This window comes from Talpa occidentalis, unplaced genomic scaffold (genome assembly GCF_014898055.3).
Source record: "Talpa occidentalis isolate TD23 unplaced genomic scaffold, MPIMG_talOcc4v2.1 talOcc4.3, whole genome shotgun sequence".
Taxonomy (NCBI): domain Eukaryota; kingdom Metazoa; phylum Chordata; class Mammalia; order Eulipotyphla; family Talpidae; genus Talpa; species Talpa occidentalis.
The window spans coordinates 25,028,559-25,053,252 of record NW_023603184.1 but is presented as its reverse complement, the minus strand read 5'-3'; the positions used below and the strand labels follow the sequence as shown (position 1 = coordinate 25,053,252).

The window sequence follows — 24,694 nt, the reverse complement described above, 5'->3', positions numbered from 1 at the left end:
CACCTACTTCTTTCAGCTATCTCTGAGATACTTTCAAAGTACAAAAATCTGGGGCCCAGCAGATACTGTGTCTAGCCAGGCACGGGACACCAGAGCTGCACCCCATGTATGCCTGTCAATCAGAGACTCTCTTGTAGGCAGCTGCTTTCATTCCAGTCAGAAACTGTTTCCCATCTGCTAAGTATCTTCTTGGCAGGGGTGAGGGCTCTGGGGAGCAGAGGGCAGAGGGCCCGGCTCCCTCAGGCACCAGGTTCCAACCTGGTTCTCAGCCCAAGCGCACAGTGTGAGGTTTTGACCTGCCTTTTTGCCCCAAGGATGTTTTCACACTACTCTTTGATCCTGGGAGTGCTTTATCAGATCAGTACTAAAATATGCCTTATACATGAGAATAGCATCTCATTAGTATTATTGAAAATTAAAAAAAAAAGAGATCCAGGAAAAGATTAAATTGGTTGAAATAATTAACACAAAGTAAAGCTGGCACAGCTAAGGCTGCACCTGGTAAAATATGTTATTGACTAAAAATTGACAGAAAAAAAACAAATCTTCCTGATAAAATTTAGATCTGCAGAAGCTGGCTCAGAAACTATTTTCTGATAGAAATAATTGCCACAAAAGAAATCTCAGTGGTGGCAAAGCTCTACTTCTAAGATTTGATAAGACTCAAAAATGGATTATGAACCAAATAGTTACTTAAAAAATGTTTTTAATGATCCCAATGTAAGTAATTCCAATAAAATAGAAATAGGGAAGAAATGGTTTAACACTGGTGAATAGAAAAGTGATCAAGGAATCCAATTAACTTAATGATGTTTATTAAGAGCTACTTTCTTGATGGAAAATCATCAGTGACATAGAATGTTGGTATAATTCTTATAAAGTGTAGGAGTCAGGGCCAGCCACTACTAGTAGTTGGGATGTGTGGGGATTATTTGTGGAGTGAACAGTGACCGAATGAATGAGTTAACAGGTCAAGAAGTTCCGGCCAGGAGAAGAAAGACATACGGATAACTTTGTCCCAGAGAGAGGGAAAATTTACATTTTATTTAGATCATTGAGGCTACTATGGAGTTTTTCCAACACCACCAAGTAATTCTCCAGTTCTCAGCAGTCTCTGTCCTCAGTTCTGACACTGCACCTGTAGACACCATCAGATCCTACAGGTCCTGAACCCAGAGTTGCTGACTCTGGGGAACTAGAATGTGCCTCGTTCCTGGCACGTGTATGCATTCACCAACCCAGAACTCATCACCTCTTGTTCAAGAGTGTTTGTAGAACTTTGTGTCTGGCCAGCCTGGGATGGGCTGAAATTTCAACCCTCTGGTCACTTGGTTTTTCTGGTGACCAGCTCCACTCTGAGTCTAACTCACCTCTTTTGCTCAGATCCTACAGGGTCCTGAACCCAGAGTTGCTGACTCTGGGGAACTAGAATGTGCCTCGTTCCTGGCACGTGTATGCATTCACCAACCCAGAACTCATCACCTCTTGTTCAAGAGTGTTTGTAGAACTTTGTGTCTGGCCAGCCTGGGATGGGCTGAAATTTCAACCCTCTGGTCACTTGGTTTTTCTGGTGACCAGCTCCACTCTGAGTCTAACTCACCTCTTTTGCTCAAGCTCAGGTCTGTGTCTACAAAAAGGGCTCCTCAGGAATGACAAAAGTCCACTCTGCCTGTCTGCCCCAAGCCTAGAGACACCCCCAGCTTGCTCAGTCCTACTTCAGGAATCCACACTTCTTTCCCTTGGCCCGTGCTCCCTGGAGTTCTGCCCTCCTTTCCAGGGTGAAGGCTTGGGATTCCTTCCCCCAAGAGAAGAGAAACCCCCCACCCCCACCCCCCAGACACAGAGGTTTAAAATCTTTAAATGTTTAAAAACAACAAACAACCTACGTCAGCTGCGTGAGGGTGTTTACTATTGAGGTAATTTTTCTTTGACTCGGGAAGGAATGAAAAAGGATGGGCTTTTGGTTCTCATCCTGCGCTGCCGTTCACTGCTGGTGAGATCTCAACAAGTCTGTTGTGTGACCCTCTCTGAGCCTCCGTTTCCTCAAACATAAAGTAGGGCCCAGCACATCCTCCCTGTATGCTGCACAGAACTCGAATGGGGGCAGGTGTTTTTCCATGTGTTTTGCCAGCTGGGCAGCCCTGTGCCCACCCGTGGAATTGTTGGTGAGAGTGCAGTGGCTACATAAAGTGAAGGATACCTGTCTGCCCTCCCTCTGCCACCCCTTCTTCCTGAGAGCTCCAGGGGACTTTACAGAGAATTTGGAAAAGATGGACATGGTTTCCCTCAAGGGTTGTGTCCCGAGACAGCATCCCTACACTGAAGCCATGAAGACTCACGCTTAGAAAATGAGTATATGTTCATTTACCTTAAAGCCCAGATATCTCTTGCAAGTGACAGAGCTGTCCTGGCCATTCTGTGGGGCTCTCCCCATGTCTGGAAGATTTGGAAGCTGGTCTCTCTGCTGGGATGAGGCCTGAGGTACCATACCCAGGTACCAACCTGAGTTGGTGGTCCCCCAAGTTAGGCTGAGGGTAGGTGCCTGAGCCCTGCCACAGCATAGATGTGGCCCCCCTTGCTGGCCAGGGTGCTTCATCTTCTTGAGTCAGCCTCAGATTAGTCATGAAGGGTGCCTTCCCAAGCCTGGGCCCTGCATCTCTTCCTCCAGCCCATTTCATTTGATCCAAAGGCAGTCTTGCCATCTTCCTACCCAGCTTCTTACCCTGGATCTGAGCTTGCACTTGTCTATCCCAGAGGGAACTCACAGATCCAGGGAGAAGACAGCACTCCTTACTGAATCTCGACTTCGAATCTGGAGGGCCTTACTGTGGTCCTACTCTTTCTCATTTGTGGTACCCAACATAGGACAAGTTTAAGGTGTGAAAAAGGGACTTCTCCCCGGTGGACATGCTGAATTTGCAGCAAGTGTTTGCAGGTAGGACATGGGCCTCGGAGGATGCAGAAGTTTCAACAAAGAGAGGTCTGGGGAGATAAAGCGTGAACAGGGTGGTGGAAGCAAATGGAACAGAGAAGAAAGATGGATCCAATAGGGTCTGAGCTTCCTGGGGAGTAGGGCTGCAGAAGTAGGTACTGTCAGATTTCTGGATGGGGTGGGGCTGGAGAAGGAGGCAAGAAGGTGCTCTGCTGTCCTTGTGGAGAGGCTATGGGAGATGGGGTAGGGAGTCTGGCTCCCCTGTGAGGGCAGACTCCTGGACCTCCCTGGCTCCCTCCTGTGACCCCACAACCTAGCTCTTTACAAACTGGCTTCTCATGTTCTCAAAGGAATATTGGTTTTGTTCTTGTTGCTTGTTTTGTTTTGCATTGTGACAACTTTATTGAGATAATTTTCATGCCACAAAACTAACCTTTTTAAAGTGTACAATTGAGTGGTTTTTGGAATACTCACAGAGTTATCCAGCCATTGCTATTATCTAATTCAAAAACCCTTTCATCACCCGAAAAAGAGCTCCATGGCCATTAGCAGTCACTCCTTACTCCCCCCTCCCTGGTAACCATTAATCTACTTTCTGTCTCTATGGAGTTTCCTATTCTCACACAAATGGAATAACATGATGTGTGGTCTTTATGGCTGGCTTCTTACCCAGCGTAATGTTTTTATCCATGTTGTAGCAGGTATCAAAACTTGAATCCTTTTTCTGGCCAAATAATATTCCATTGTAGGTGATGCCACATTTTATTTCTCCATTCCTCAGTGGATGGACATTTGGATGATCTCTACTTTTTAGTTATTGTGAATAATGGCGGTGTGACCATTCATAAACAAGTTTTTGTGGACATCTGTTTTCTTTTCCATATATATATATATAGGAGTGGAATTGCTGGGTCATGTGGTAACTCTATGTTTTCTATTTCAAATAAATAGTGCAAGAATGTTTAGGAGAAAAAACATCCATGGCTAGCTGAGCTTCTGGAAGGGAGGCTGCCTGCAGCCTGGTTTTTGCTGGGCTTTCCCGGTCTTTGCTAAGTTTTGGTAGAACATTGGATAAGACCTTTCCCTGCTGGCTTCAGTTTTTCCAATGAACAGGTCCCTGCTCATCTCAAGGGCTTGTAGTAATAATTACTATTCCCATAACTCCTTGAGGATTGCACAGCATGTTGCTAACTTGGGTGTTATTACTCCACATTTTTGCTGGCAGGGAAGCTGAAACTCAGAGAAACTAAAGACTGAGTTTACATTTCAGGACAATGACAGAGCCTGAACTTGAACCCAGATTTATCAGAGGCTAGGTCTCTCCCTGAATGCCTGTCCCAAATGTGTCTCTGGACAACGTGGAGTTCTATACACAAGACAGCTCGGCCTAAGCAGCCACCACGTTCTATGCCCCATTCTTGGTGCTCAGAATCAGGGCTCAGACATGGCCAGAGGTGGCTCTGAGGTAGAACAGTGCTATAGGAATAAGGACTCTCCAAAAGTCCACTTTTTAGCTGTATGACTTTGGATAAGTTATTCCACCTCTCTGAGCCTCAATTTCCCCATCTATAAAATTGAAACCATAATGACTACTCCTAACCCTAGAATAAGAGCTAGGTCAGGTGTTGTGTAGGAAGTACCAAGCCTAATGCCAGCCATGTAGAAGGTGTTAGACAGTGGTTATAGAGTACACAAGGAGGGCTTGAAGAGGGCGCAGACTGCTGTAGGGCCACTGAGGAGACGTGGGTGGCTTCCTGCTGGGCACGGTCTGAGTTAAGAGGAGCTAGCCCTAGGGCTGCCCGGGAAAGTGACACTCCAGGGCGGTCTCAGCATTCTGCAGCCTGGGGCACCAGAAATCAGGAGTTTTCAGGGCTCTCATGAAAGTTCACCAGTCTAGAAGAGTTGGTGGACAGACCCTGCTGGTGCCCCCAGCTCTCACCCCCAGACCAATCTGCAGATTCCTGGGAGGGGTGGGAGCTGCAAGACTGCTTTAGTTAGCCCGAGTGGTAATAAAACACTTTGAATTTATTGTGACATTTGGATTTAATTAAAAAGTACACACTTAGGGAAGTAGAACATAATGGGGAGAGAGGCAGGGTGGCTTTTCCCCTCCTTTCTTCCCCAAACTAATTAGCGTTGTATTTTAAATTGTTTATGTGCTGCTAATCATCGTAATAAATCATTTATACTGAAAAAGACACGCTCGGCTGTACCCGCCGCGCGGGTTCCGCTCGCCGGGCTCTATCGCGAACAAATTGATCTGGAAGTGAATTTATTAACCACTGGGGAAGAAATCATTAGTGCTTTCTCTAAACATTCCCCAGGTACGCTTTATTGCTGCAGTTTATGCTGTAACTAAAAGGAGCATTACCCAGGCCCATGTTGTAATTTCCTTGCAGAGCCGGCAACCGACTCCCAAGCTGGGGCGTGGGAGGGGTTGGGGAGTCCCTGTCTCCTCACTCATATGTGGTCTGGTAATCCCCGCCCACCCCCAGTGCTCCTCATTCTGGAAGGGGATTCCTGTGAGGTTTTTGTGGGGCTCAAGGCCTCGGCTACCCCTTCTGTTACCTCTTAGCTGAAAAGTGGTTTTTAGTCGCCTGTGTTTATGTCTTAGGAGTGTGGCTTAGCGTTGGGAGGTCATCTTTGGGGTTGGGCTGTGGTGTAAATCGAGGTTAGAGAGACTTGTCATGGACTAACTTCCCCACCCAGAGACGGGGAAGCCATCGGCGGTGGGCTGATCATATGCTTGGAGGAACAAATGTGTCTGAACAGGGACGAAGGCAGGAGCGGGGGCATCATACCTGGAGCTGCCAGGAGAATGCCCTGCTGGCCCAAGCCTTCCAAGGCCCTCCTAGTTTGAGCTCTGGGGTTTCCTCCAGCTTAGCTGACTAGTCTGTTCTGCTCATGCCCCTGAGGAGGCATGCTGCCCTGTGTACCTCTGTCCTTTTCACGATGCTAGGCCCAGAACATTGCTTAGTGCTCCACTTGCGCTCTGACAGGTGACAGAGAGCACGATTGTCAGCTGCATGGCTGCAGAAGCCAGGCCTTGGGTAATGTAGCCTGTGACCACACCAGCTCTCCCAGCAGCCGGGCTGCCCTGCTGACTCACCCCAGCGTGCGACCGTCTTCCCCTTTGCACTGGGGGACTTCAGATCACTCGTTTCACAGCGCCTGCACCCCAGGACACTCACAGCAGGCTTTGTCCCAGCAGGTTTCTGGAAGGGAAGTACACTTTTAAACCAGTGATCTTCGCCCCGGGAACTCATGACTGGTCTAGGATACAAATTCTTGTCTGTTTGACTCCAAAATTTCATATTTGAAACAGGCTTCATCCAGTGGAGTTTCCTCACCCAGGGGTGAGAGGGGATCTGGTCCAGGTCTGCCTAAAGGAGGGCTGGAGCAGCCGCCATGGCCTGGACAAGAAGCCGCAAAACAGCACCTCAGCAGGCACCAAGCTGCCTCTATCAGCAAGAGCCCAGGGACTCTGTCCCTGCAGCTCCGGGGCCAGGGTGCTGGAGTCTCTCCTAGGCCCCTTGCCCTCTCTTCTCTCATCTCACCATGGCTAGCAGATGGGCTCGGGCTGCTTCAAGAAGGAAGCAAGACCCAGCAGCTGGCTAGGCCGCGCCTGCCTGGAGGGTCCCCTCCTTGCATCTGGAGAACACATTTAAAAGTTTGAATTGATTTTGAAGAGCCCTAATCTCCGATCCCCTGGCGCTCACGGTGTGTCTGCAGCTCCTGCCAGACTCTCGTTTTCTGGTTCAGCGCGTTGGTGCTCACGTCCCTGATGCTGTGAAATTGAGACTCGTCTGAGAGTCTGTGCCCTCCTCCTCCTCTGTGGAGATTGCAGGCCCCTTGGGAGCCCTGTTTCATTAGATGGGTGACGCGGGCTTTGAGAATGCCCAGGGAGCTGCCGAGATGCTGTCTGGGGAATGCAGCTTCCAGATGCTTCCCTGCTGGTTTCTCAGTTGTGTGGGCCCTGCAGCCCAGGGTGGAATGGGGCTTGAAGGAGGCTACAGATAAAGGCCTGGGCTTGGAGTTTTTCTGTAAAAAACTTCAGGGACTTCATCCTCCCACTGGTCCCCAGTGAGGTCCGGGACAGATGGGAGGAAGGAGTAGCCATGTCTGTAAGTCAAAGAGGACCCTCAGATGGGGAGCTGGGAGGCTGGGTCTGTGCAGGGACACGGAGGGGTGCCTTGGACACAGCTGCAAATGGCAAGACTGGGCTACTGGGGTTATGCAGGTACCTGAGCTGTGGGGCTGCTCCCCCAGACTCCCTGAGGGTTAGGATGGAGTATTTACACACAGGGGAACATGCAGGGGGCTTCATTACTTGTGGGTCTGCTGGGTCTGAAGGACAGGATTGCTGTCTCTCTAAGGGGTAACAGTTTTATATTTGCACAAGAGCTGTCATTTCTCACCTGGAGCCTTGACTGAACCGCTCAAAAATCTAGATGGTGGCCTAGGACCCGAGGCACCACCACCATGTGATTTGCCCTGTTTTGTCATGTCACACAGCTACAGGTACCTAGGAGTGTGTGGCACAGGGGCAGCAGGTTCGATTAAAGCTTCCATCTCTGGGGAGACTGCCCGTCTGCATCAGCCCACTCTGGCCAGCAGATTGTTGCCACTAATATCTGGACAGATTCTACTCAGTCTCCTCACTCATGAACTGAACTGATGGTTGAAAAGTGACTACTATGGGGCTCAGTGCTAGGGACACAATAGTGAGCAGATAATACCCCCACCCCTGGAGGCCTTCATGAGCCTTATATTCTTATAAGAGAGAGCAATTATTTTTCTTAAGTAAAACCAGAAAAGTAAAAATTACAAATTGTGACAAAAGTTCAGAGGGAAATGACTGGGAAATCACTTAAATAAGGAAATTAAGAGGTCAAGGAAGTCTTCTCTCAGATGGCATTTACGCTGAAACCCAAGATGAGAAGGTGCCTGTCACACGAGGAGGCAGGGGAGGGTGTTCTGAGAAGCAGGGACGTGTGCAAAGTCCCTGAGGCAGGAGGGAGACCTGGAGTGTGGCCAGGGCACCATCTGGGAGGGGCCGGGACCACGTGAGGATACGTTTGATGAAGAGAGGGGGTGTTTTTCTCAGCCCATTGGAAGGTATGGAAAGCTTTCCAGCTGAGCAGTGATCTGACTACTTCATTCTGAAAGATTTTTCCAGCTGTAGTGTGAAGAGTGGATCTTAGGTACTGGCCACAGAAGCTGGTGGGTGTTTGTGCTGATTGTGGGGTGCAAGAGGATGGTGGCTCTGGAAGTGGAGAGAAGCAGGTGGGCTGGGGAGCAGGAATTAGCAGAGAGAAGGGGTAAGGATGAAGAGGACTCATTTTCTGGCCTGAGCACCTGGTTGATGATGGCTGTTAGCGCCTGGGTGTAACCGTACAGGGCCAGGTTTGGGAAAGGGATCTAGAGTCCTGTTTGGGGCTAAAAGTTTTAAGATAGGTCTGGAACTTTATAGAGATAAGCACAGAATTGGGGGAGAAGGCCTACACACTGCCGCTAACTGTGCATTAACTTCAACATTAGTCCCCGTGACAAACACCAAAGGGCACATGCAACCTCTGATGTTTCTAAGTGCCTCTCCCTGAAGCACCACAGAAGATGATACGTGGCTGTGACAACAGATTCCGTTTGCGCCTGTTCCAGTGTCTCTCAATGCAGAACCATCCTGCTCACCAATACATGTTCTCAGCAGGGTCCCCTAAAGCTCTTGCCTGACACTGAGCTATGCTGGCCTTGGCTTCCCTCAACAGCAAGGCCCCTTGAGCTGTGTGAGGAAACTCCTCAGCCCCTTCATCTGCAAATGCTTAAAGGTCACTGCAGGTTTATGCGTTAGGGCGTACCCGACCTGAGGGCACTGCCTCCACCCAAGCACACAGCAAGAATTCCTTCTGGGAAACAGCACTGGGGACCAGGGCCCAGTCTTGCTTGGCTATATCCTTGCACGGGGTTCCTGAGGGTCTTCTTTTGGCAAAGTCCATGTTGGGTCCAGGCAAAAGTTCACTTTCCCCCTTGCTTAGGAAAAATGTTGATGTGGTGCCACCTCTGGCCACAGGGGAGAGCAGGACGCGGTGGCACTTGGTGGCCAGCCATCTGGCTCTGAAGCTGCATGTGGCCACTTAATGGGCTCACTGTTGGGCAGGTTGTGTGATTTCCCTGACCTCAGGGTGGTGGTGGTGATGAGAGCTAATATGTGTAAAGCATCTGGCACATCGTAGGCCTTCAAAAAGGGGTGCTTTCATGTGGTTGAACATGACTATGGTGGTGTTTGGGGACACAACTGGACAAGGCTTTACTTTGGCCTTCCCTACTGTGGTAGATTGTGGAGACCAGGAAGAACTTGGCACGTTTTAGAGAAGGCAGTCATTGCTGGATCTCCCCTTTAGCTTTCTCACCCCAGACAGGCCCCTCCACAGGAGCTCTTCCCCAGGACCTACTCCCTCACCCCCTCATTCACACACAAGCACCCACCACTATTGTGACTCTATGTCTGGAGCACCCGTTTTATCCTCACAACTTGGTGCTCCCTCAAGGACATGTGCCGTCTCAAGGCTTCTTTGTCCCTCTCTTCCCAGGGCTGCAATGCAAGCTCCTTAGCTCTGCCTTAAAAAGACCCTCTTCCCCTCTGCTCAGCCCTTGCACCTTCTTTGTCCTTGTTTCTGGTCCAAATCCCCTATTGGCCCCACCCAGAAGCCCTTTTGAGGACCCATATCAGCCATGGTTTCTGAAGCACCAGTAGGTGAGTGGAAACAGCCCATGACCCTCCAGAGCATGGGCACAGTGCCCAGCCCGGGTGGACCTTTCCTGGTCTGAGCCCCCTCCTCACCCTATGACATCATCTTGCATCCAGCTGCACAGGGGAACCCAGTGCTGCCCAGTGAGCCTTCCTCACCCAGGCTGCACAAGAGGTCATGGCCACATGCTGGGTAAGAGCCTGAACTCCTGGGTCTGATGGGCTGGGACTCCAGTCCTTTGCCCTGCCACCTGCACCTTATGCCCTTGGTTAAGGGCTTGAACCTCTCTGGGCCTCGCTTTCCTCATCTGTTACATGGGGAATCATTTAGTATCTCAGCGTTAATATGAGGATTCACTGAGGTAACAGCTGAGGTGAGTGTAGATAAATTTTAGGTTGTATGCAGAGTCAAAGTCTTCGCTGAGAGATGTCCATCTTAGTTCTTTTTAAAATTTTAGGTATGAGATATATGTAGTAAAATGTGTAAGTCTCAAATATTCAGTCCAATGAATTTTTACATGTGTAAGTATCCATTCAAACACCACCCAAGTCAATATAGGGCATTTCCAGGACTTCAGAGGTTTCCTCGTGCTTGCTGCCAGTTGACAATATACCCATTATTCTGATATCACCATAGATCAGTTTTACCTATTTGAGAATTACATGTAAGTAGAATTATACACTATGTACCTTTTTGTGTTTGGCTTCTTTCACTCAACATTATGCTGTGTGATTCATCCATGTTGTGTATTTCAGTGAGTTTGTTCTTTTTCGTTGCTATATATTATTCCATTGTGTGAATATACTATAATTTATTATTCATTTTACTGTTGATGAACATTTGTGTTATTTTCAGTATGGGACTGTTTTGAAGAAATGTCTATGGATATCCTTGTACATCTCCTTTGGTGGATGTAAGCTCTCATTTCTGTTGGGCAAACACCTAGGAATAGAATTGTTTGGGTCATAAGATCTTTTCTATTTTCTTCGCTGACTTTTTTAGTTTAATGGATTAAACATTGTTATTAGTACTTCATATCCATTACCTAATTTAACCTTAAAAATAATTCTTTAGACTATCCCCATTCAGCAAGTGAATAAATGCCAGAATTTGAGTTGGGGCTGTCTCTGGAGGACTCCCTAGCCTTGGTATCTATACTACCTGCATCTCTAAGTCAAAGGTGCCAGTCTCTCCATTGAGCTGACCACCACCTCATGAGCTGAGCCCCGATCTCCCTCCCTCTGCCCCAGTAGGGTGTTGGAAGGCCCAAGAGTCAGCCTCTCTCCCTCATTTAACCCAATAAGCACACCCTGCAGATGGGTGCACACAGGGGGCAGTAATGAGTGTGCTCTAGGTGACTGTAGCCACACGTTTCAACAGTTGTTCTCGTTGGCTTTTGATTCCAAATGAGTAGGAAATGCTATTAGTTCAGGCCTCGCCTGCCACATGGCAAGGCCCTGGGATAGGAGTGCAGTGAGACGAGAAATTGTGGAGATAAAACTGGTGTGAAATGGAGGCCTTCTCACAAGGCTGGATGTGTCCATGTGAAATGAAGTTACTTCTGAGAAAACGAGATTTAAAGAGATTCTGCAGAATTAGATTACACTTTCAAATTTCCTTATTAAACGGGATTGATGCTGGGGAGGGGTGGCTGGCTGGCTCTGCTTGCGATCCTGCTCTGCATTTCTGGGCCCGGGTGTAAGCCCAGGTGGGTCTGAGCACCTAGCTGGTGACAGGGACCCAGACCCCAAAGGCCACTGACCCTGCCACCACCACTCCCCTAGCAACTGAAGAGTGTGTGATGGTTGTGGGGCTGATTTTCTGGGTAATTTACAGTGTTCCATGTGGCTCATGGGCACAACCTAGGGGCTCACACTCCTCCATTTCCTTGGGGAAGTATTGGGGGCAGAGCACCAGGCCTCTTGTGGCCTTTTACTCAGACTGGAGCTTGATTTTGAGCTATGACCTACTTCTTGGAAACACAGTTTTCTAAAAGTATAAACATGCCTGTGGCTACTCCTGCATATGTGTGCATCTGTGCAAGGGTGTGTGTTCACAGGAACACCATGCATGTGTGTGCCTAGATGCATGGGTGTGTATTTTTGTTCTATTTACTGATAACCTGTTATTTGCTCGTTCTGTGCTGGGCACTGAAATAAAAGTGTCATGGGGTGAACAAAAGACACAGCCCCACACTCGTGGACCGAGGTGCTATTAGGTGTACACATGTAAGTATTTCTGTGCTGCTGTGTGTTTTCGCACTTGTGTCCTGCATCTGTGTACCTTGTGCATCTTCTGGTCTCTGCCATGTCTCCCACCTGGGTCGGTCTGCTAGACCTCAGAGGTTAGCAGCACACAGCCCAGCACCATAGCAGATGGGCCAGTGCTTGCGCCCAGAGGACAGGCTGGGTATGAACCCCCGCACTGTGACTCATGAAAAGCCATAACCTTTCTTATGCCTCAGTTTTTCCATTGTTGAAATGGGAACAGCCATGCTACTTGATCTCCTAAGGCAATCGTGTTCTGCCCCTCTGGGTGCCACACTCTTGCTGTGGCTTCATGGGCATAACCGTAGTCTCTCCTCACTATACTCAGCACTGCTGATTGTTTAGGCAGTGTTATCTCCCTGGGAATTGCTGTTAGCCCTGGGAAAGCCCAGCCCCAGGCTTCCACCTGCCCCAGAGGAGGGGAGGGGTGCCCATGGTGAGGAGGGAGAACCCCATAACTGCACTTGGCAGCTGTGTTGTGCCATGTGGGTGCTGCTTTGGCACCAAGGCCCATGGAGAGGTTACAAGAAACCACAAGGCTGGCCCTGCCTGTGTCCCCTAGTCTGTCCCCAGAGCAGCCAGAGAGACTTCCCTGAGATGTCACCCCCTGAGCTACCAAAGCAATCCCTTCCCATTTGACTGTTCACTGACACAGCCCTCCAGACAGAAGGGTGGCCTCCCTCTGCACACATTTCAGTGACTGCTAGACAGTCCTTAGGGTAATGCTGGATTCCGGCCAGTTTCTGTGTGACGTTAACCACTGTGGCACATTCAATCAGTTTATCCTCTTCAAAATCAATATCCATCTCTATTTTAGGGACCTGAGCAGGAGCAGTGACTAAGGTGGTCCTTACCCATGTGCTGAATAGGGTCACACTCATCAGAACCAACTCCTGCCAGCCAGGTGCAGTTCGTCCTCAGCACTTCACATAGATGAACTTGACTTGTCACGGTCACTTCAGGAGAGGCTAACTACTTTCATACCCATTTACAGGCAGGAATAGTGAGGCATAAAGCAGGTAAAATCATATAGAGGTGTCAGGCAATCTTAAATCGAAAGATATGCCGTAAAAGAATGGGCCTGTGTTCTGCAAAAAGGCCAGTGTCTTAAAAAACACACAGTCTTAGGAATTCTTCCAGATTTCAGTAGACCAAATTGACAGCTGAATGCATTGCACAAATCCATGCTTTTATTTTGCCATAAAAGGTATCATTGGGGGAACTGGTGAAATCTGAATGAGGCCTACAGACTAGATAATAGTATTATGTCAGCAATAATTGCTGGTTTTGAATTTGTACTGTGGTTATATGATGGAATGGCCTTGCTTTTAAAAAATACACACCAGCTTGGTTAGGGGTAGAAAGGGCTCATATCTGAAACCACACTTGAATGAGTCAGGAAAAAATTACAAACAGGTAGGTAGATAGCTATGGAAAGATAAAGTGAATATGGTTTAAGGTGTTTTATTTAGGGAATCTGGTTGAAGGGAATACAGTTCTTTCTATTCTTGCAACTTTTCTGAACATTTGAAATTATGTCAGGATTAAAACTTAAAGGGAAAAACAAACATCAGAGCAGGAGGTATCCTGAGGTGCATGTTAATAACACTCCCAGATGCTGTGCTCTGCCTCCTGGGTGCCACACTCTCGCTGTGGCTTCATGGGCATAACCGTAGTCTGTCCTCACTACACTCTGTCTGGAGAAGCTATCATGGCCCCATTTCACAGATGCAAGTCAGGAAGGTAAAGGAATTTGCTCCAGGTCCCACAGTGACTTGGAGTTCCCAGACTGGAAAGTAGGCTCTCTGAGTTCAAGGTCTGTGCTCTTTTTTTTTTTTAATTTATTTATTTATGCATACAAGAACTGGGGTACAGGCCAGGTGTGGGGAGGATTCACCATAGACAGAGTGGGGAGCAGAACAGGCAGACTGACAAAATACACTGCTGAGGGGAGCAGCAGGCGAGCCAGGAGAGGTCTGCTGCGCCATGTGGGTAGCTCCCTGGCTGGCCAGGGATTGAACTTGTGCTGTAGAGGCTGTAGATAGCTTCATAGTGCTGTGCCATTAAGGAGGCCCAAGGTCTGTGCTCTTAGCTTCAACCCCATTGGCGACTCTGACCTTCAGGGGAGTGTAGAATGGTCTGGCCCAGGCATTTCTTCCTGGGGCAGTGACGGAGTGAAGACCTTGGGGCAGAAGCAAAGAAGATCCATTTTCAGGATGAAAAGAGATATTATTCTAGAATTCTGCAGGGAGAAGACCCAGTGTGCCAAGCAGGACATTCTGGCATATGGGAGGGCCTTCAAATGCCAGGTGGCGTTGCCAGTGGTGGCCACCATGGCTGCTAGCAGGGGAGCCCCAGGGCATAGCCTGGAGTGACCTAGGATTGGGTGGGGCATTCTCTGCAGGAGGAATGACCTTAGAGGAGCACCTTGGGAGATGACTGGAGACCTTTGCAGCCAGGTCCAGCCCGCTGTCCAAGGTGGAGGGATTGGTGGTACCAGGAGCTAGCCGGCTTGGCAGTTTGGGGCACTCCATGAGCTGTGTTTAGGGGCAGCCTGGCCAGATAGGTGAGCAGGAATTGCTGAGGACTGGGTCTAACCTGGCAGGTCACCCTGGGGTGTTGTGTGAGGAGGAGGATTTCTCTTCTGGCTGCGGGGAGGATGTGGGAAGAGCTGAGTGACCTCTGGCAGTCCCTCCCAGTCACCGGGGCTGTCTGGCTTTTCCCCAGATTAAAGAGCTGAGGGTAAGTGTCTGGCAGTGGGATGAGTCAGACTGAGAGGCTGCCTCCTTCCACTGTCAGCCAGCCCTGGGGAGAGGTGGGCTCGGGGTTTGGCCTACTTCCCCTCAAATGTCATCCCCCAATACCCTGAGATTGGGTGGGGAAACACATGGGTTAGTAAACTGGTTTATTTTGCTGGGTCCTGTGTGTGCATCTGAGCTACTTCCTGTGTGTGCATGTAGGTGCAAACATCACCTATTGTAAAATATCACTGTTTTCATGGGTGAGTAGTAATTACTGGGTAATGCTTTAAAACCTTTCCTGAAGGAGCGCAAAGCTGGTTTTTTTTTCTAAAGTCAGGAGTACATTAAAAGGATTACCATGTAGATTTGATTTTTAGATAACACTAAAATGGATCCCAAATGGACTTCAGCAAGGGGATGCTATCTCCTTAATGGAAAGTGCATGGCCCGAGGCTCAGCTCCCAGAGCCAGCCAAGGGAGGGAGGGAGAGAAGAGGTGTCTGCAGGGGCAGACTAGCAGGCTGAGTGGGGGGCTGGGGAGACAAGGCAGAGAGGGACAGCCTGGACCCTCGGGGGAGCATCTCACTCCGTTTGGGTAGCAAAAATCCATAGATGTCACCTCAAGGCCCCTGTACCTCCCTACAGGTTTTCAAGCCTCCTGGACTAGCCCAGTGAGAGCACACATAGTGGGGGTGCTCTGTAAAGAAGGGAGGGGTGAGTCAGATTTCACCTGGACCTCAGCCTTTCCAGGCAGTGAAAGATCAAGGTCCTGCAGATGCTCGGGGGCCTTCCAGTTAGGCTGGCCATGGTGCTTCATGTTTCGGTGGACGTCAGACCCTGGCAGATACTTGGCTCTTGTGGGCTCACCAGGGCCCAGGAAGCAGAGTTGAGTGCCCTAGAGCCGGGGGTCAGAGCCTTATAGAGCCCTGCATGTGCCAGGTCCAGCCCCGGCACAGGCAGGGAGCTAGACAGTGTAGCCTCATTCCTCATGGCCTCAGGGGCCCTGTAGTGCCAGGTCCCCTTGGTGGTGGAATTGGGGCCAGTGCTGCAGTTCACATGCAGGCCAGCCTGTTCCAGGAGCAAGCCAGATGGAAGATGGAGCAAACAGATGCTTCTCGTGCTGGGGTCCCCCTTCATTTGAGGTGTAACTTAACAGGCCAGGTATATCTCCTAAGTATGGATTTTACACACACACACACACACACACACACCACCCTCCCATCCCCCCATTGATAGCAAAGGATAACTACTGAGAGTACAGGACAGCTGGGAAGGGAACGGGCATGCTGCTAGCCCAGGTGAGCAATGAGGAATCAGCCTTGGGGGTGCTAGGCTAGAGGCCAGGCCTGAGATTTTCCAGGTTGGTATTTCTATGCATAGCTGTGCTGACTAGCTGTTCCTCCAGGGGCCCCTGGTACAATAGTCCCTACCTTGGGAGTCCCCGGACCTCCCCACAAACCAGGTCCTTAGACTAGGCCTTAGCTCCCAGGATGCCTGCTCCCCAGCTGGCCTCTGCAGCCTTCTCAGCAGTCTCTGACCACACTGGGCCATACAGAGGAGACATGGGCAGGACTGAGAACAGCCATCGTGAGCCCTGCCACTCTCTCAGACCAATTAACCTTTAGAGCTGCATTAGGGAAATTAGGCGGCATATTTCCCAGCTGCAGATGGGTCCTGTGGGGCTAAGGAGGGAGAAAGGAGAGAGCCCCCTGCAGTCGACACCTCCTCCTTGCCCTCACTTGCCCTCCTGCTCTTAGGTTTTGAGGGGTACCCTGGCCAAGGGTCACCACCTCTCTAAGAAAAATCTGAGAGGCAGTGAGGTTGAGAAAGCACACAGGAGGGAAGGCTCCACACCCAGGGCCAGCCTGATAGGTCACTGATGTGACCCCTGGGACTGCCTGGGCCTCAGTTGCCCTGTCCATAAAATGAGAGCATTTGCCTGGAAACCCGCTAACCTGACACCTGTGCATTCTGAGACTGAGGCTCCTTGGTGGCTGGTTTCCCCTGAGGAAGGGTGACCCCAGGAAGAGGGAGAGAAAGGGAAGGCAAGTATCCAAGCAGCTGAGACTCGGGGCTGGGGACAGTGGGGATGGAAGCCCTAGGGGGGTGTCATGCGAGAGGATGAGAGCTGAACCCAGAGTCCAAGAACATAAGGGGTCCTTTCGAGAGGATGGGGCCAGGAGGACAGACTTCAGGGGCTTGTTGGAAAGTTAAGCAGGAAGAAAGGGGTGAACTTTCCAGAGTTGGCCTCTCTTATCAACCCAGGTTCCCCTCCAGGAGGAGCTCTCAGATTGGGGCTTCTGAGACTCGCTGCATTCCCTTCCAAGCCAGGTCTCCCCAACACTCGAGTCTCAGGGTTCCACATGGACGCTCAGGCTCATGGAGGACGTCTGTCCCAACATCTCTGCAATTGTCCTTCCCTGTGGTCACTCCCGTGTCACTGAGGCTGGGGACAAGGAACCTGTGCTGCTGTGCACACGCCTCTGCACTGGGCCTTGTCCGCATGGGTGCATGTGAGTGCACCCGCCTGACAGGAGGCCTGTCCCTCCCTGCGTGAACACCATGTTGAGTGCCCTTTGTACTAGGTACCTGGTCATGTCAGGAAGCTTGCAGGGGCCTGAAGGAAGGCCAGTGGCTCAGAGACTCTTATCCTGAAGGGATGAGCAATGTTCCTGAAGCTCTGAGCCTCCTCTCCCTCAGGTCGGGGCAGGCGGTTTGAGTCTAGCTGGAAGCACTGCCGAGGAGCACCCCAGTTTGGCCAGGCCTCACCACCTTCTGCCCGTACCTGCAGGGGCTCCAGAGCTGGCTTCCACTGGGGCTGTCACGGGGGTGTCACACTGCCTTTGACACTTCCTTGGCGCTGCATGAATAGACTGAGAGATTGGAAGCCTGGCTCTTGGGCCCAAATGGTCAAATGCACACACAATGTGAGAAAGTCTTGAGGTGGAGGAAGGGTCCTGGAGCTCTAGGGGACCTCAAGCCTCTTATGAGACTCTGCTTTAAGGCTGCTAAGAGAGTCAGGGATGCTGGCTGCACAAGGAGGCCTTTGGGCCCACCGTGGACTGGACCATGTCAGAGGGTGTGACCGGATGGGCAAGGAGGGGAGTGGGCAGGTCTCCAGGTGACATATGCCCTGCTGCGGAGCACACTTGGGCTCCCCAAGTTTGCCTACAGCCTCTTGAGGGTCCTTCACAGGGCAGGGGAACAGACTGTGGCAGGCAGTGCGAAGAATATCACCCAGGAGGCTACTGGGGAGGAAGTGGGGTCTCCTGGGAACACCCCGAGGCCCAGAGCTGCAAGGCCCAACTGGCATCCTTCTGTCTATCTCCTGTCCATCTGCAGGTGTGCCGATGCTCTCCGTCCAGCCCAAAGGCAAGCAAAAGGGCTGTGCGGGCTGCAACCGCAAGATCAAGGACCGTTACCTGCTGAAGGCGCTGGACAAGTACTGGCACGAGGACTGCCTCAAGTGTGCCTGCTGCGACTGCCGCCTGGGCGAGGTGGGCTCCACCCTGTACACCAAGGCCAACCTCATCCTGTGCCGGCGCGACTACCTGAGGTAGGCCACCTCCACCTGCTGTCAGAAAGCCCCTTCCTCCAAGGTCCAGCCTCAGCCTGCTGGGACTCTAGACCCAGCTGTGCGCATGGCCTGTGTGTCTGTTCACCCCCTGCCCTGCCCAAAGATGCCCACAGAGCCCCTGAGGCCAGGGGGCTTTAATATCATGCCTTTAATACCTTGGACTTGTTGCCCAGCATGGGTCCTGGCCAGGCTTCCTGACAGTACCAACCTGGCTCTGCCCGGCCTCCGCCAGGTACTTCTGACTGCCCCTGTCCCTGCAGTCTGGGAAGGGATACTTAGGGAGCCTCCAGGAGCAGGTGGGGAAACTCAGACTTCCTGTGCCCTTCCTGCTTGAAGTCTCCCTTCCCACCTCTCCCCCTTTCCAGGAGGGCCCTGGGATTAGGCATCTGGTGTCTGGGGAGCCTGGCAAGTAGCCAGAACCTGGGAGAAGGTCTGCTTCTAGAGCTTCAAGGTCTGGGTTGAATGTGATCTGAGCCTTTGGCTTCTAACCTCCGAGCCTCAGTTTACTGTTCCGTGAAGTGGTGAAAAGAATAACCCTCTGGCCGTGTGTTCCTCAGTGCTCGAGCCTACCTCCCCCATAGCCTGGATGGCAGTCCCTGGGGCTGCCTCCCCAATAAACCCTCCCTTAGGCCATTCATGACATCAGCAAGGTTGGAAGGAGGCCACAGAGCAGGGGCCTTGGCTGAAGCCCAGCATCTGCATTTGGCTTGCACGCAGTCTGCTGGGTGGTGACCGGCCTTGGGGGGAGGAAGCCCATCGCGTTAATTAATAGGTCAGGCAGGGCAAGGGTTTTGTGGGGCTCCCTCTGCTCACGTCTGGGCATGTTGGGGATAGGGTTATCAGAGGAGGCACCTCTATTTTCCTGAAGAACCTAAGATTTATGTGCTGTTCCTTGTCTTTTAGCTTATGCCTTTTGCAGGGGTTTTCTTAAAGCGGAGCAGTAAGCCGGGATCTGTGAGTCAGAGCTCCTGGCTGGGGTGAAGGAGAGTGGCTGAGGCCAGGGAGAGGGGCTAGGGAAGGATGCTCCTGGGAAGGGAGTGGCCTGGAAAGGGCCCCTAAGTCTAGAGATTTGGGACATCACCTGGGGGCAACCAGACTAAGGGGAGGTGGTAGACACAGGACCCAGAGAGGGAGGACAGGGTGCAGGATGGGCTTGTCAGCAGAGCAAAGCACCCCCACACATTCTGGGCCCTGCCAGCTACTAGAGCCTGAAGGTATTTTCCTGGGCTCTGGCAGAGGCCAACGCATGACCCTGTGGCCAGATAGGCCAGTGGGCCAGGTAGGGTGGGGCTTCCTTGAGCTGCTCAACCTCAGAGGAAAACTATCCAGAGCCCACTCTGTAGCCATGGCTCATTGGACTGGGCGAGAAAGCCCCTGTTGCAGGCAGATGCTGTGGCCCAGCCTTTGTCTGCCTTAATCTGAGCCACCAGGCAGCTCAGGCTGATGAATAATGGAACCAAGCTCATCTGCAGGCGCCTGAGCTTGAGCTGGACAAATCAGGGATTAGAGGGGCCTCCTGCTTGCCTCTCAGCTCCCTTGCTGCATATGGGGCTTGCTCTGTCAGTGTGCAGAAAAGAAATGAGGAGGAGCCTGGCTGGCTCAGACCATTGGAACATCCAGCCAAGAACTGGCCTGCATGTGGAGGGACTGAGCGCCCTGGGCCTCCGCCTGGTTTTGCAACCAGAAGCTAAGAGGAGGAGTCTCCGACTCAGAGGCATTAGGCCAGATGTGCCTGGAGCTCCCTTTTGGTATTAGGCCTCTTTAAGAAACATCTTTGAACAAGACCATCTAATTCCGCACCCTCATTTTAAAGAAGGATAAACAGGGCCTCCCCGGTGGCGCAGCGGTTGAGCGCTGGGTTGCGAAGCTGCCCGCGGCCTCTGCAGTGCTGGTTCGATCCCCGGCTGCTCCCCGGCCACCAGAGGAGGGTCCCACATGGCGCACAGACCTCTCCTGCCGCCCGCTGCTCCCCTCAGCAGTGTACTTCGGTCCTCCTGCCTGCTCTGCTCCCTGCTCTGGCTCTGGTGAATTCTCTCACCCTCCTGCGCTTCTGACTGTACCCAGTGCTTGTATAAATAAATAAATAAATCTTAAAAAAGAAAAAAAAAATAAAGAAGGATAAACAGACCCAGGGAAAGGAAAAAGGGACAGGCAAGAGTAAAATGATCCCCTCTGAGGACTGTTATCAGGACGTGATGAGTTGATCTTGGTAAAACCCTTCGAATAGCATCTGGCACATGGAACACACAATAGAGGTGTCTCCTAAGTGAGTTGTGATGGGGAATTTGCAAAAGTTTTCACAAGTCTGTGAAAGATTTTTCAGTTCCTTTTTATAGTTAAAATAAAGGAGGCTCAGAGATACTTGACTGAGGACATACAGCCTGTAATGGGCGAACTGTGTCTAAATTCAGGCTAGTGAGTCTGGAGTCCTGCTCAAGGTCTAGCCTCGTGGGCCCCTGAGGGGCCTCAGTGGGAGCCTGTCAGCCCAGCCCCAAGCCCCTACCCCGCCCTCCCTGGATGAATGTGCTGATTCTCAGAAGCCTGAGCTCCAGGCTGACTACACGCCCCTCCCTCCTTGTTCAGGCCATAGAGGTGAGGGTATGTGGATCCCTGGGTGGAGACAGCTCCCCTGTTCGCCCGCCTCTGGCTCTCTGGCTGGCCCCTGAACCTTCTGCACCTTCCATTCCCAGGCTCTTTGGCACCACAGGAAACTGTGCCGCCTGCAGCAAGCTGATCCCGGCCTTCGAGATGGTGATGCGGGCCCGGGACAATGTGTACCACCTCGACTGCTTTGCCTGCCAGCTGTGCAACCAGAGGTGAGTGCTGGACTGGTAGTAGACCTAGTACATACACCAGGCCCCAGCTGATGCCTGCTGGGATGGGTCTGGATTGCAGTAGAGGCGTGCAGTCCAAAGTGGGTTCTGTGTGTTTATGCGGCTGTGTGTGCATGTGGCCGTGAGCATGCCCGTGGAAATGTGTGCTTGGTGTAACTCAGCCCTGGGGCTAGCCCTGTGTGTGCAGTCCAGTACTGCATGTGCAGTCCAGTACTGCATGTGCGTGTGCATGGGTGCATCCTGCTTGAATGGAAAGGATGTGCAGGGGCTTCTTGTGCATGCACAGTGTGAAAACGTCATGCATGTATGCATAGTTAGATCGCTCAGCCATACTACCATTATGTGTTTTTAAATGTCACGCCCACATGTATGTATGATGGAATCAATAGGCACACGCACATGTGCTTCCAAGCATCCATGTACAACGGGCGTGTGTTGCTGTGTGAGCATGACCAGCGTGCATGTTCATGTGTATTTGAAATGTGTGTGTACAGTGTTCTGTATGTATGCCTTATGCCCTGCGTATGTGCATGCACACGCATGTACCTTCTAGCAAGAAGGGAATCCCAGACCTGCAGGGCAAGATCCCTTCAGGTAAAGGCCATTTACTGCTCACCCCACTCCTGTGATTCTGGTTCCAGCTCAGCCTCCCTTTGAGGTCTACTCTGTGCTCCAATCCTTTGTCCACCCCCAGGTATCCAACAAACCAGAACCTTCCTGGGTGGAGGCCTAGCACCCGTAGGCAGGACCTATCTCAGGGGCCCCCAGGTCAGGAAAGAGCTCATACAACAGTGTGCCTGGAGGGTGAGGTCCAGAGAGATCTGCAGGGCCCAGGTCAGCCTAGAGCCGGGGTCAGACTCACTGCTTGGGGGGCTCAGTGAAGTTGCAGTGCCACCTGGTGGTGGGACTGGGCTCTGCTGGGACTGGGCTTGTGACCCTGGGGTCCTTCTGAAGACCTCAACTGACTGGGGACTTTTGGGGAGAAAGGGCTGAATCCTCTAACACTTGAGAAAGACTGGAAGGCGGGGCCAAATCTGGCTTTGCGTAGGATGGAAAATGGGTCATCTCCTCCTGGAAAGATGCTCCGGGAAGCCCCAGGTTCTCTTTAGAGGAAGAGGCCTGCCACCGCGCCGTCCTCTTCACGAGGGGAAGGAAAGAGTGCGGTGGAAAAATCAACCATTTCATCCTTCCTTCATCCCCGTCTCTCCTCTGTCCATCTCTCTTCTCTTCGTCCTCTGTCTCGCTGTCCTCTCTCTTTTCCTTCTCTTGGACTGAGGTGAATTATTCCTCAATCTTCCTACCAACCCTATTCCTCCACTGGAGACCAGACGATGGAAGGCCCATGGCCCAGGCTTGTCTGTCTGTCTCTCTGTCCTTCACCCTAAGGTGCAGGGTCTGGTCAAGGGCTCGGCTGACCCAGGGTGATCAGCCAGATTTACTATGGGACTTTTGGGGGATTCCCTCTGGAAAATTCAAGGAGAAAACACCCCAGGACCTCACTTCTCCCATGTCTACCTCTGGAACCAGTCTGGGTCCTGTCTGGAGCCCACGCTACCCACTGGGACCCTCCATGGCCTCTCTCTCCTGCTTGGATTTTCCAGATTTTGTGTGGGAGACAAATTCTTCCTGAAGAACAACATGATCTTGTGTCAGATGGACTATGAGGAGGGGCAGCTCAATGGCACCTTTGAATCCCAAGTTCAGTAACGCCCGCCTGGCGCCTGGCCTCCAGGCTCATCTGTCCATCTGTCCGTCTGCCCGCCGCCCACTCGCCCAGCTGGCCAGCCACTCTCCTGCTGCGTCAGAACTCCTCCGTCCTCAATGGGAGGGGCGGCCTTTCCTCGCCGCGCCTGTCTGTGTGTGACCCCTCCTGGGGCCGGGCTGGGCCTGTACAGTCTGTCTTCTGTATATAAATGGGAACATTTATTTTATGAGAAATGTAATGCGATTTTATTACTGGCGTGGATTAAACTTATGAATGTTTCCGGGGAGGTTGCTCTGCGTTGATCACATGACTGACACAGACTTGGGGCCCTTCCCTCTGCTGGAAGTGGGGCGGGGGCCTCCCTTCCAACCAGGCGGGGTGGGGGTGCATGAAGCAGGGCATGGGCTCCAGTGTGTGTTGTTGCTGGATGGTGGGGGGCTCAAGTTGCTTGAGGAGGAAGAAGATGGAGCGAAGGGGACGACTCCGAGCATCTCTACCCAGAGGTGGGAACTGTGGCGGCCTCCCCTTTCCTGGCTAAACAAGTGCCCTGGCCCTGATCAGGCCCCCAAGATGAAGAGGACCAAGATGAAGCTGCCCTTCCTTGAGTTTCTGTGTGATATTCCCCCATCAAGATCCCCGGATGGTCCCCTGACACCCCCAGGCCCCAGCCCTGGTCTCCTCCACAGTAGAACCCCAAATCCTGACCCCCTCACATGCGAGTACCATCCTTAATCCCCTCCTCATTTCAGGGTGACATATAGCATTTGCTGTCTCTGCCCAGAAGCCTGGTCCCAATCTGGGACCCAACTTTCTGCTCTCCTGGGTGAGCCAGAACCATCTTCTTTCACTGTCACTCAGCCCATGCAGACTGAAGACTTTCATTCATTCAGTCAGCAATCCTTAATCCATCCTGTGTTACCCCCATGCACCAGACCCTGGGATGAATTATGGACCAGATACAGTCCATGCCCTTGAGGAGAAGGGAGAAAGCCAAGGGAAGCAATGGATAGAACACAGAAGGGAGAAGCTGGGGCAGGCCAGCTCCCTCCTGTGGACACAGGACCACTGGTCATGAGCTTAAGTCAGAGACAGACAAGTTAATGGATATACAATCAGGCAGATACATGCCCTGGCCAGCAGGAGAAATGGGCTCACAAGCACATGGTGAGTAGACAGAGACAGGACAGACAGTCTGTCAGGCATCCAACTCAGGGCAGAAGAGAGTCAAACAGCGCACTTTCTATCCACCTGCTAAGCTGGGCTGCTCACCCTCAGGGCTGCCCACTGGGTCGTGGCTGCAGCTTGGAGCTGAAAACGTATCACTGAACCATATTAAAGAGAGGCTCTTTGCATCTGAAGCCTGGACGAGCCAAGGCTGTATGGACACCTGCAGGCCCCTGCTCCTCCTTTCTCAGGAAATGTTCCTGTGCCGGCCACAGCCCAGGGTGGATGGGGCGGCCCATGGCTTCAAGCTCTGTCAGCCGCTGGGCAGGGACCTGGCTGCCTGGACCTCATGTCCCACTGCCTCAGGCTGCCCCTCCACTTTGAGTTAGGTGGGTGACGACTGGGCATTTATGGGCCCTGGGATGAGTTTTCATCTCCAAGTTGCAGTTTGTGGCCAGTGGCCCCATCTGTGGGATGGGATCGCTAGGGCCAAGCATAATTCTCAACTTTGAGGCATCCACTTACTGTGAAGAAGCTGCACCTGCATGTGTGAAGTGAAAAGGAGCAAAGAGCCAGATTGACTGGCCTCTGTGATGTGAGTCTGAGGTGACTGTGAAACCGGGGAACTGTCTGGTTGTGACCGTGTGAGATTAGGAATGAGTTTGAGGCCTGGAGTCCCTAATGAGGCATTTTCTCACTCAATCTAAAAAAAGCCAATGATTTTCC

General features: G+C 51.6%; 1 protein-coding gene across 3 annotated transcripts in view; it reads left to right on the top strand.

Moving 5' to 3' along the window:
- The window catches only part of LMO1 (LIM domain only 1), a 133,411-nt gene extending 110,295 nt beyond the window's left edge, over nucleotides 1–23,116 (top strand). For all 3 annotated transcript variants that reach the window (XM_037522614.1, XM_054699353.1, XM_037522613.1), the window contains 3 exons: nucleotides 18,031–18,244; nucleotides 20,956–21,081; nucleotides 22,701–23,116. In XM_037522614.1, coding sequence (XP_037378511.1) covers nucleotides 18,031–18,244; nucleotides 20,956–21,081; nucleotides 22,701–22,806 — 446 coding nt within the window. In that variant the 3' untranslated portion in view covers nucleotides 22,807–23,116. The remainder of the gene's footprint in view (nucleotides 1–18,030; nucleotides 18,245–20,955; nucleotides 21,082–22,700) is intronic.
- Nucleotides 23,117–24,694: the final 1,578 nt, after the last annotated feature.